The sequence below is a fragment of the Corythoichthys intestinalis genome, chromosome 4 (genome assembly GCF_030265065.1).
Source record: "Corythoichthys intestinalis isolate RoL2023-P3 chromosome 4, ASM3026506v1, whole genome shotgun sequence".
NCBI lineage: Eukaryota > Metazoa > Chordata > Actinopteri > Syngnathiformes > Syngnathidae > Corythoichthys > Corythoichthys intestinalis.
This window is the reverse complement of record NC_080398.1, coordinates 8,150,027-8,162,607: the sequence shown is the minus strand read 5'-3', so window position 1 is coordinate 8,162,607 and position 12,581 is coordinate 8,150,027. Positions and strand designations below refer to the sequence as shown.

General features: G+C 47.5%; 1 protein-coding gene across 5 annotated transcripts; it reads left to right on the top strand.

Annotated features, from left to right (window-relative positions):
- Window positions 1-1,041: 1,041 nt before the first annotated feature.
- On the top strand, window positions 1,042-12,563 carry pi4kb (phosphatidylinositol 4-kinase, catalytic, beta). Of its 5 annotated transcripts, none has more exons than XM_057834902.1 (13): window positions 1,042-1,295; window positions 2,388-2,954; window positions 3,145-3,483; window positions 5,133-5,171; window positions 7,774-8,001; window positions 8,060-8,287; window positions 8,352-8,458; window positions 9,158-9,262; window positions 9,330-9,453; window positions 10,969-11,234; window positions 11,315-11,447; window positions 11,509-11,629; window positions 12,380-12,563. In XM_057834902.1, the coding sequence occupies exons 2-13, from the start codon at window positions 2,418-2,420 to the stop codon at window positions 12,559-12,561; spliced, it is 2,409 nt and encodes an 802-aa protein (XP_057690885.1). In that variant the 5' UTR covers window positions 1,042-1,295; window positions 2,388-2,417; the 3' UTR covers window positions 12,562-12,563. The 5 variants fall into 5 exon arrangements, with proteins under 5 accessions (XP_057690885.1, XP_057690883.1, XP_057690886.1 ...); XM_057834900.1 differs by having other exon boundaries at window positions 1,043-1,248; XM_057834901.1 differs by having other exon boundaries at window positions 1,046-1,210.
- The last annotated feature ends 18 nt before the right edge of the window (window positions 12,564-12,581 follow it).

Genomic DNA, 12,581 nt, shown 5'->3' with positions numbered 1-12,581 from the left:
GCGCTAAATCTACGTGCTTATGCTGTTGATAAAAATCATCACGACAAACCTCTGTTTTTCTTCACGTCTTTGCTGTCTTCTTTCTTTTTCTTCCTACCCGGAGGGCTTTTGTCTTTTCATGAAGTTGACTTGACACCGTAACGTCGCTCAATTTCGGAGGCTATAAATAACACCTTCGGGAAGCTCGCTGGTCTGCTGGGTGGTGAGTGAGACTAGGGCTGTAGTGAAATTATCGCATCACAGGAAAAAGTGAAACGGGCAGAAGGCACACTAGAAAAATGATTTCATTATTATCTAAAGACGTATTATGAACGGTTTTGTTGTTCTTTTGTTTTATTGTTGTGTATAATTTTTTGAATACGGCTATCATCAAATATTATTTGAATATTTTTCTTGACTCCTTTTTGGATGCTGGTGCGCCCTTAGGCGGTTGCCTAAATCGCCTTATGAGTGGCACGGGTCTGCTTGCAGTCTCTGAAAGTTTAGTTAAAAGTATTAGAAGTTTGAGTGTGACCACAACGGCTAAACTACTTATTAAAACAATCAGATAGACAACACAGCTGCCATTGACAGTGCTGGACGTCCAGCACCCTCCATGGGACGGAAATGAGCTAGTCCTCCAAGTTGAAAACAATTGGATGTCTATCATTATCACTGGCAAACATTTGGGATCCATTTTTTTTTTTTTTTGTAATTAATTTTCAATACTTTAGCTTTTGAACATTTTTGTATTTTTTTATTTTGAAACGACATTTAATGTTCTTTACAGTATTTAGTATTTTTGTATTCATCCTATTTTCATATACTCCTCTAAGGTTTTATCGATATTTGCTAAATGTCAATAGAGGCATCAAGGGTTCAAATTTGGACGTTACTGGGTGACGAATATTTTTTAAAAAGTGACTCTCGAATATTCCCGACAGGTTTTTTTCAAACCATCATTTGAAAGCTGAATATGACAAAGATGTTGCTGCGCATTTCAAGAGTCTTTGCCCCGACCAATATGGCGCGCGTTCGCGTTCGACGGGGCACAGAAAGTTGCGTGCGCGTCCCATCGCGTCTCCCCCTAGCGGTCAAGGGTCACCGGCGGCATCCGGTGCGCCTGCCCTGCGGCTCTTCGACACACAGACAGCAGCATCCATGACCATGGGGAACCAAAGTTGAGCGAAGGGAGGGAGCTCAAGATTGACAGCCGCAAAAGTTGAACGAAGTACGAGGGAGCCGCCGTCGACGCCACGCGTCACGCAGGTTGGCTAACGGGAGCATAGCTTCCGAGCTCACTCGGAGCATTTAGCGTACGTAGCAACAGTTGGCTAATGATAACGAGGCTAAGATGCCGAGCTAGCTGAGAAGCCGCCGAACTAGTTTAGACAGGCCGGCGACATGCATGCATCCATACACACACACTAGTGCTCATCCCCTGATAGCTAGCCTGTAGCTGCTAGCCATCTATCTTCTGTCTGACGAGAGTGAGCTAATGCTAATATTAGCTGCTAGTCACTAAAGACGCGTTGTTGTTGTTGTTGTGGTGGTGGACTCGTGTGATTGAAATACTACTTCTTGTTTAAGTCAGGTCTCCGCTTTCAACGTGACCTTTAACCTAAGCAAGTTGAAGCTCGAGTGATTTAGGTGTGTTGTCGAGTCGTGGAAATGTGATTATTTGCTTTCTCGAGATTCCGATGGACTTGTGTCATGTGACCAACAGACACAAGCGAAAGAATGCTGCAATGGCAACCAAAGCACAGTTTTTGGCAAGGAAAAGAGCTACGAGCCACTTTTTCATTACGACACGATTTTTGGCTGTCGTCATGACATTTGTCTAAAGCAGCTATTGCTCGAATCAAATGTTCCATGACTCTTTAAGTGTGCGTGTCTATGTCGCATTTCCAATAGGAATACTCTTTCAGTGTCATTGGCGGCGACGGACGTCCAATGGTGTTCATTCTTTTGCAATGAATGGAACGCTGTCTGATGATTTTAATCTTGAATCCTCTTCTGTTTCATATTACAAAATATCTTGAACTCGAATGTATTTCTAATCTTTGACCCCAAAATGGACCTCATCCGGTGCTACTGGGTGATTCTCACGAAAGCAACGCATTATGTTAATGAAGGACATTGCCCAAATCTAGCCTAAAATAGCAGAATGCTATGATGATCATAGTCATTTTTTTCATCAACAGTTTGAGCTCCCTCATATTTTATGAACAGCAATTCATGTCATATTACACATGACGGTAATGCTGACCTATGGTATGTGGGGAAGTGGCCATAGGTAAACATAACAACTATTAACGATATCAAAAAAGGCCTAACAATCTTACCATGGTCCAAACTTTCCGCTTTGGATTCCGTAACCGCCTGCGTTTTCTACGTTTGCTCCGCAGCGAGGTGGGCGGAGCCTCCCCGCGCTCTCCATGGAGGAAACGAAGGCGGAGGCGTCCCCCGTCCCCTGCCGCCGCGACGGCCCCTCCCTCTCTCTGAGCTCCTCCCCGTCCTCGGGCTCTGCCCCCACGCCCCCGCTGGGCGTGATCAGCGAGGGGGCGGGCGAGGGCGGGGCGCTGATCGACGCGGCGGCGGCCGAGCGGGCCTGCCGGGAGGTCCTGCACAAGCTGAAGCTGAGGCGCCCCGAGACCCCCGTGGGAAACGGGGACGGGTCCCCGGAGCCGAACCGGGACGAGGACGAGGAAGGCGGGGCGGGCGGGCGGCGACGCCCGCGGCAAAACCCGTCCAGCAAGCAGTCGTGGCTCCTGCGCTTGTTCGAGTCCAAGCTCTTCGACGTATCCATGGCCATCTCGTACCTGCACAACTCCAAGGAGCCGGGCGTGCAGGCCTACATCGGCAACCGGCTCTTCAGCTTCCCGCACGACGACGTGGACTTCTACCTGCCGCAGCTACTCAACATGTACGTCCACATGGACGAGCACGTGGGCGACGCCATCAAACCTTACGTGGTGGGTACAGCCGACTGCAATTCACAAACGTATTTGAGATTTTATTTGTCAAAGATGATGACCATCAATGGGTCTCTTTGGATGATTTCGGGGCATTCCGTTCTGTACACGTTGGGTCAGTTCCTGCTTGTTTTCGACCACCGTCAATTCCATCCCTTTTTGCTGATTCCCGCGGCGACGTGTGTCCCAGGTGCACCGGTGCAGGCAAAGTATCTCGTTCAGCCTCCAGTGCGCTTGGCTGCTAGCGGCGTACTCGTCGGACATGCACATCTCCACGCAGCGCCACTCGCGGGGCGCCAAGCTGCGAAAGCTCATCCTGTCGGATCAGCTGAAGCCGGCGGCGGCCCGCGCCCGCCGGGAGCCCCCCGCGCCGTCGCCCTTCTCCGCCGCCCCGGCCGAACACGCCGGCCTGTCGCCCTCAAAGCGCACGCACCAGCGCTCCAAGTCGGACGCCGCCGTGGCCGTCAGCCTCAGCAGCAACCTCAAGAGGACCGCCAGCAACCCCAAAGTGGAGAGCGGCCCCGACGAGGTAAGCGGCCGTCGACCCTCGTCGCTGTGAAAGCGTCGTCCGTGCGCTTCGTTCCGTCCCAATTTTATTGCTCGCCGTTTATTACAAATAACAGGGTGTCGCACCGATACCATTTTATAGCTCCTGATGCCATGTGGGATCGGCCAATTCATTCATTTATTTTCTCCTTCAACAAATACCAAATGACCGCGTACTGATTATACAGTAAAGTCATCGCTATCACGGCTCACTCAGACACCGCTCAACTCATCGTCTTGCCACAAGACGCCCTATCCATTTGAGGCGGGAGGGTCGGCGGCGAACTTACCATTGTTATTTTCGTCAACGATGACGATTTTTTCATGTTCTATGCTAAAAACGAGTGTTAGGACGCCATTCCCAGGCAAGAACGAGACCGAAACGCGCCGTTGATTCCGTTGTACTGCGTGTTCACTATGTGTTAGATTTTCTCATTGTATGTGGAGTTAGTCTGCATCGTAGCAGTGTTTGGTTGTGTCACTCATGCGACGTGCCGCTCTAGGCTAGTTTGTTTTGAAACGCAGTAAGATTGCGTTCTTATCATGGAAAGAGAAAAAAAAACAATGTTGCGTTATTCTTTAAATCTCTGTGCTGAGTGATCATCACACATTAAATGTAACTCCTAGCGTTCACATTAGCATTTAGCGTGGCGAGCGGTGTCTTGGACAACTTTTTTTTTTTTTTTTACATACAGTTGATGATTGAAAATTAGGTCGTGTTTTCCTGCTGAGCGTGTATTATCATCAGGAAGTTTGCGGTGTCCTTGAAGAATAGAATATGTGCTCGTCGGTTAATCTTCATTGTAGAGCTGAAACGAGTACTCGAGTGAGCTGAGTTTAAAAATGGATCCGAGTCATTTTATTTGCCTCGAGAAATCCTTTCAATTTGCCAGCTCTAAGCATCACATTTTGCCTGGACTACATCCATTCAAAAGTGAGATCATTTGCCAGATGACACAAAATGTCGTCTGTCATAACCGTTTATTAATGCTCATGGCAGCGTCATGTTATAATTGTGATGGTCTTATGAAGGGCTTATGGCGCCGCTGTCACCAAATACCGTAACTAGCAATTAATGAAACAACTGGAACAGTAACCAAAGAAGTTATGAGCACAGATCATGGATTTTGATTGTTATTTACATCTGTAGCGCTGCAATGCATGTTAAGAGGCATGAAGGAAGACGAACAGTGTTGACAGCAGGTGGTGTCAGAGGTTGACGGTCTCCCCTAAGGGAGCCGTGATGGCCAAATGAAGCTGCTTGAAGCAATGAAGCCAATTGGTTCAAAAGCTTCATGGTGCTTCATTTGCTCTTCTGATGCTGCTGTCTGATATAGTGTTACCGGTTGATATCTTTTGGTGTATACATTGCATAATACAGTGAGGACAGCTGCGGCTTATAGTCCAGTGCGGCTTATGTATGAACAAATGCCGTTTTCATGTCAAATTTGGTGGGTGGCGACTTGTAGTCGGGAACGCGTTACAGCCCGAAAATTGCGTTTTTCACAGTTTTTACCTCAAAATGGTTGGTAGAAATAGGGGGTAAAAAACCATGGAGGAAAATTCCACCATCGATATGTCTACTGAAGCCAGTAGATGGTCCTTCTCTGACCTCTGACCTGTGACCCCCAGGAAAGCTCCGACTCGGACTATGTTGACGTCAGCATTACTGTAAGTTGTCACTCGGCCCCACCTTCCGATGCATTGTGGGAAATGTCTCTGCGGTCATTCTGACGTTGACGTCTCGGGGTTCTTCTTTTCTTCTGCCGGAGGGTGCGCTTTCCGATGACGCCGAGTTGCTCGGCGAGCCGCGCAAAATGCTTTCTTTTGAAATCTGGAGGCAATCAAACTCATCCCACTCAAATTTGCCTGTTCATCTTTTCTCTCTGAGCGGCTTTCTTCGGAGATACTGATTTGCGTGGGTTTGAAACTTGCCGAGGAAGGGCGTGTTGGCCAGGACAAGGGAAAGGAAGAAGCCCTTTGTCCACGAAAATATGATATCCATGAGACACGGTTTGTATGTTGTAGGGCCACACACAAATAAAAATAGGCCCGCAGGTTGTCTTTAAATCTCGTAATATTACGAAAATGCATCACTCGATCAATATGTACAGTGGTAGGTATGAAAAAGTATCTGAACCTATGGGAATTTCTCATATTTCAGCATAAAATCACCATCAAATGTGATCTGATCTTTGTCAAAGTCACACTGATTAAAAAAGGTTTTTTAACTAAAACCACCCAAACATTGAAATGTTTTCATATTTTAATGATAGTATGCAAACAATGACAGAAGGGGGAAAAATAAGTCAGTGAACCATGACATTTAATATTTTGAGGCCCCCTCTTTGGCAGCAATAACTTCAACCAGACGATTCCTGTAGCTGCAGATCAGTCTGGCACATCGATCAGGAGTAATCTAGGCCCATTCTTCTCGACAAAACTGCTGTAGTTCAGTCAGATTCCTGGGATGAATTGCTGTCTTGAGGTCATGCCACAGCATCTCATTGGGGTTCAAGTCTGGATTTTGACTTGGCCACTCCAGAATGTGTATGTTGTTCTTTTGAAATCATTCTGAAGTTGATTTACTTCTGTGATATGGATCTGTCTTGTAGCAGTATCCATCCTCTTTGTAGCTTCAAATGTCTAGCGGACAGCTTCAGGTTTTCCTGCAAAACATATTCTTCCATTAATGATTGCAAGTTGCCCAGGCCCTGAAGTAGCAAAACCGCCCTAAATCATGATGCTCCCTTCACCATGCTTCACGGTTGGGATGAGGTGTTGATGTTGGTGAGCTGTTCCATTGTTCCTCCACACATGACGTTGAATGTGTTTCATCAGTCCACAAAATATTTTGCCAAAACTTCTGTGGAGTGTCCAAGTGCCTTTTTGAGAACATTAAAAGAGCTACGTTTTTGTAAGACAGCAGTGGCTTCCCCTGTTAAGTCCTCCAATGAACACCAGTCCTAGTGCTAGTTCTACATATAGTTCATGTGTGCACAGAGATATTGGACTGTGCCAGTAATTTCTGTAAGTCTTTAGCAGACAGTTCTTTTTTTTACCTCTGTGAGTATTCTGCGCTGAACTCTTGGCGTCATCTTTGGAGGACAGTCACTCCTTGGGTGAGAAGCGACAGTGCCAAACTCTGCCCATTTGTAGAGAACTTCTCTGACTGTCAGTTGATGAACATCCAGACTTTTAGAGATGGTTTTGTATCCTTTCCCAGCTTTCTACAAATCAACAATCCTTCAGACAGCTCTTTGGACCGAACCATGATGCACATAAGACAATGCTTCTCCTCAAGACAGTTCTTACCCGGTGTGCGTTTGCTTCAAACCCCTCATCAGTGATTGGGCACACACCTGACTAAAAATTGGTTTCAGTTGCTCTTTTAAGTCTCCTTAGGCAGAGGGTTCACTTACTTATTTCCCCCTTCTGTCATTGTTTGCATTCTATCTTCATTAAAATATGACAACCTATAAATGTTTGGGTGGTTTTAGTTCAAGCAGACACCTTTTTTCCACCTGTGGGATTTGGACAAAGATCAGATCACATTTGGTGGTGATTTTATTCAGAAATGTGAGAAATTCCAAAAGGTTCAGATACTTTTTCATACCGCTGTATGGCTGCAGTGTGGCTAATTCTTCTGAATTAGCTGCTACAGTACGTACTTTACGCAGCGCTTCCGTTAAAATATTGGAAATCCTTCATCTATTGGCAAATCTACATCTAATTAGAAATAATATAAGGATTTATATGTTGTCGTAGCTCCTAGCCATAGTAAGATCATTTCTGTACCTTGTCACATTTAGCTAAATGAGTCACCCACTCATATTGCACCATGAAAAGATACACTATAATGATTCTAATCTTGTCATATTTTAATTTTTTTCTCAATGTATGACCACTTTTTTTCTTGTAATATTATGAAGTAAATCCTAGGTTTGCTAATAGTTCCAGATTGGGCAGAACATTCTGGAATTTAAGAAGTTCTGGTTGGTACTGCCAACCCTAGTAAATCCCATTATTATGACCCTACATTCTTTTGTCTTGTAATAATATGCATTTAACCCCGTAGTGTTACATAACATTGACTTTTTTTCTCGTAACAATATGGAACATTTTTCTCATAATACCTGCAATATTGTTTCCGAGAATATTAGAACATCTGACTTAACGCTCGTAAAATTACGACTTAACTCTTGTGGTCCTATTATTATTTTTTTTCTTAATTGACTCGGTCGTAACGAGTGGGTGTGTGTGTGGCCCTCAGCCGGTGCGTCTGGCGCCGCAGCGCGACTTCATGAAGTCCCTAATGGGCATCGGCAAGCGGCTGGCCACGCTGCCCACCAAAGAGCAGAAGACGCAACGCCTGATCTCGGAGCTGTCGCTGCTCAACCACAAGCTGCCGGCCCGCGTCTGGCTGCCCACCGCCGCCTTCGAGCACCACGTGGTGCGCGTGCCACACACCCAGGCCGTGGTGCTCAACTCCAAAGACAAGGTGGGGACCGAGCTTCTCAGATTTTTGCCGTCACGTCACGTCCCTACCCTTCCCGCAGGCGCCCTACCTGATCTACGTGGAGGTACTGGAGGTGGACGACTTTGAGACCGCCAGCGTGCCGGCGCGGATCCCGGAGAACCGCATCAGGAGCACGCGCTCGGTGGAGCACCTGCCCGACTGCGGCGCGAGCGCCGAGCAGCGCGCCGGGAGCTTCTCCACCGTCCCCAACTACGACAACGACGACGAGGCCTGGTCGGTGGACGACATCGGCGAGCTCCAGGTGGAGGTGGGTGCCCCTTTTTGCCGCGGCCGGTCAGCCGACTGGCGCTCACGCGTCCGTACTGCCGCAGCTTCCGGAAGTTCACGCCAGCTGCGACAACATCAGTCAGTTCTCCGTCGACAGCGTCAGCAGCCTGGAGAGCAAGGAACCTGTCTTCATCGCCGCGGGTGACATCAGGTGGGTGTTGCGCCCATACCGTTTTTTTTTTTTTTTTTTTGCTCCCGATTCCGACACTCTGCCAACGCCCGTACCGTACTGTTACCGCGGTTTCTTTTAATGCTAAAAGACTGCATACTCCAATGTAAAATAACTGGTCTGACATCACTTAACTCATTGGCTGCACTAAATGTCCAAGACCTTTCATAGCCCCTACCAACATGGCCGCCCTGAGATGACGTTCTATTCAAAGTCAATGCATTAATTAAATTCTCAACTCATTTTTTCAATGCTACTTTTGACAAATGAGCATTTGATAAACGTGTGCATTTTGGCCAGAGGATTAACCCATTTTATTTTTGAACTCCATTGGCTGCCATTGACAACCTTAGACGTCCAATCCAATTGGAAGCGGGAGGGGTGACGGCAAATGAACCAACATGCCTCCCACTTCAAATGGATTGGACGTTTACTTGTGATAAGCTCACAACGGAATGATGATTGAACACCACGCAATTTGACGTTTATCGTCGCTCAGAAAGGGTGACGAGCGCTCCTTTTTAAAAAAAAAAATTAGTTTGGCGGCCATCTCGGGTAGGGCCACCGGTGGTTTGAAACCGGTTCTCGAAGAGTACGTTGTGGCGCTTTCGTTCGCACTGGCAGATACTGTCACTGTTATCGACGTACGGGTGTAAAACTACGGTGGACGTGGGCTCGCAGGCGCCGTCTGTCGGAGCAGCTGGCCCAGACCCCCACGACTTTCAAGCGGGACCCCGAGGACCCGTCGGCCGTGGCCCTCAAGGAGCCTTGGGAGGAGAAAGTCCGGTAAGCGTCCGCCGGCGACGAACGTCCCGTGTCGTTCCCGTAACCCGGACCGTCTGTTCCGGTTCAGGAGGATCCGCGAAGGTTCCCCTTACGGGCACGTGCCCACGTGGCGTCTGCTGTCAGTCATTGTCAAATGTGGCGACGACCTCCGGCAGGAGCTGCTGGCGTACCAGGTGCTGCAGCAGCTCAAGGTAAGCGGAGGTGAAGTTATTAGAGTAAAATAAATTTGTGTGGTCAATATATTTGTAACCCGACCCGTGCGACCCCTCTCTGTACACTGCGATGCTTTATGGATGGTGGGAGGCGCCATTAACGACTGGCTTACCTTCATCAAATACAATTGAACATAAAAGGCGCAATGGCGCCTGCTCTGGAAAAGAAAGGAACACTATGCCGTCAGTCAAGGGTCCAAATGCACACATTGATCTTCCAATTAATTTTAAACTGGTCATTGACACCTGGTGGCGTATTCAAATCATATATCTATGCAGTAGATATATGGAAGATTAGTTTTTTCCCCACCAAAAGAAAATAACTTTGAAATGGATGTATAGCCACAGTAAAAGAAATTTGACACAAGTTCAATTGAAAATACTCATTTATAGAGTACATAATGATATTGAAGGGACTCGGGCCCGATGAATAGGGGGCCATCGCCATCAAAGCTGACCGAGTGGAAACACAGAGCCTTTTCCGTTGAAAATTCTTGTAATAAATGCTTAAATCCGTGATTTTTTTTATAGATATGTACGTAAAACAGTCTTGATTCTTGGTTAAAAACGTGCAGTTAGCAGTTATTTTATGTAAATATTGCAAACTATGATGCTAGTCAGTAAGCAAATGTAGCGAGGGCCTAATGAAAACAAAGAGCTTTTTCTGTTGAAAATTCTTGTGAATAAATGCTTTAATCCCTGATTTCTTTATAGATATGGAAGTAAAACCTTCTCGATTCTTGGTTTAAAGCAAAAAAAAAAAAAAATGGCAGCATTTATTTTACGTGAATATTGCGAACTATGACGCCAATGCTGTAGCGGCTAATTTCTCCCATTGATTGTTTTTTCACAACGTTTCAAAATGCATGCATGGTACGAAAAATATAATAGTTACATTGAATCCTCAAACAAATCGCTCCTGAGACAATCCTTCCTGTTTGTATGCGGTACAGCTTTGGTACTTTTTCAACCTAAATCCGGTGTTAGATCGCTGCGTGCATGGGTTTGAGAATAACTCTTCTTGATGTGAGCAGGCCCCCTACTTGAAGGCGTGGCGCAGCGCATGACGGATGTGACCCGTCAATATCATTATGAAGTCTATGCCTCATTCCAAAAAAAATGTGGCGGGAAAGAAAACTCAAGTGCTGAGTAACTCATGTTTGATTGATTTTTCAAGCAATGTTGTGAGACGGACAAAATGATCTAAAATGATGGAGCAAGGAATTCAAGTTTGCGACCTTGTTTTGACAGACTTGTTGCGTACGTAAGCTGCTCTTCGTGTAAGCTAAATATGATTTGTACATACAGTATATGAGGCCACCATTAAAGTCCCGTCAAAATCCTCGCTTTCTGTTAATATTAGCAGCAGCGATCGCACGGTTACGTCCGATCGGTATGGTGGTAGATTCGCGGGGTTGTCACGATGTACCATCGACTGAAAAAGTGGTAGAGCCGCCGCGCTGGCAGAAACGGACGGTCTTTTGTCGTCCGCAGTCCATCTGGGAGGCGGAGCGTGTGCCTCTGTGGATCAAACCCTACAAGATTCTGGTGCTGTCGTCGGACAGCGGCATGATCGAGCCGGTGGTCAACGCCGTGTCGCTGCATCAGGTGAAGAAGCACAGCCAGCTGTCCTTGCTGGACTACTTCCTGCAGGAGCACGGCGCGCCCACCACCGAGGCCTTCCTGTCGGCGCAGAGGAACTTTGTGCAGAGTTGCGCCGGATACAGCCTCATCTGCTACCTGCTGCAGGTCAAGGACAGGTCGGTCGCTCGCTCGCTCGCTCTCGTAGCGCCCCGGTAGACGTCGGATCGATCGAATGGCTCGATGCGCTTTCGTTCAGGCACAACGGCAACATCCTGCTGGACGCGTGCGGTCACATCATCCACATCGACTTTGGCTTCATCCTGTCCAGCTCCCCCAAGAACCTGGGCTTTGAGACGTCCGCCTTCAAACTCACCGCGGAGTTTGTTGAGGTGAGTCGCTCGCTGGCCAGATCGCGTCCAGACGGCGCTCTCACAGAACCTGCGTTCTCAGGTGATGGGCGGTCCCGAAGGCGACATGTTCAACTACTACAAGATGTTGATGCTGCAGGGTCTGATCGCCGCCAGGAAGCACATGGAACGGGTGCTGCAGATCGTGGAGATCATGCAACAAGGTCAGCGCGGCCACTTTTGTGCTCGTGTCGCTACCGAGGTATCGTTCGATGCAGACGCTGTGCCGGCACAGCTTTTTCTTTTCTTGGAATGCTAAATAATTGCAAATGTAGCTCGGTCGGACACTGCGAGGGCTCCTCGCCTGCCCGCTTCAAACATATCGGACATCTGCTCGTGATAAAGTCATTAAGACCTTTCATCGCCACTACCAATATGGCCGCCCTGAGGCGACGTTCCCACCTGAGCCGGTGCGTTGACATTGAAATGAACTCATAGCTATCTCACGTCTCAATATATATATTTTTTTAAATGATTTGATCAATGTCAAAGCATCTGCTATTGACTCATTTTCTGCTGGATGTCCAATCCGTTTGAAGCGGGAGGGTGGCAGCAAATGAATGAACGTGATTCAATTCAATTCAGTTCACAACAGGATGATTGGACGGCACACAATTGGAGGTCATTGGCACTGAAAGGGTTTATAATGGGGCCAAAAATCATTTCTTTCTGGTCTGCAACATTTCATGTTTTGTCCAAAAAAAGAAAATGGTTTGGTCATGTACTAGTGATCAATTGATCGATCGCAGAAGGAAGATGGGACATCTATCTGGCGGCCATCTCGGGTCGGGTAACCAGGGGTTAGAAACTAGATTCGGGGAGAGCACGTATGGCACGGCACTGGTGTGTTATCTTTCGCACTGCCAGATACCACGATGTGATTTTAATGCCGTACCGTTATGCGTACGCTTTAGGCTCGCAGCTGCCCTGCTTCCACGGATCCAGCACCATGCGAGGCCTGAAGGAACGCTTCCACATGAGCCTGACCGAGGAGCAGCTTCAGCTTCTGGTGGAGCAGATGGTGCTGGGATCCATGCGCTCCATCACCACCAAACTCTACGACGGCTTCCAGTACTTCACCAACGGCATCATGTGACGTGACCGCAGCATTCCAGG

Bases quoted from the DNA above. Each gene is read 5' to 3' on its own strand.
- pi4kb (XM_057834902.1), top strand. From the start codon at position 2,418: ATGGAGGAAACGAAGGCGGAGGCGTCCCCCGTCCCCTGCCGCCGCGAC. The intron at 5,172-7,773 runs GTAAGTTGTCAC...TGTGGCCCTCAG, and splicing joins ATGTTGACGTCAGCATTACT to CCGGTGCGTCTGGCGCCGCA. The intron at 8,459-9,157 runs GTGGGTGTTGCG...GTGGGCTCGCAG, and splicing joins ATCGCCGCGGGTGACATCAG to GCGCCGTCTGTCGGAGCAGC.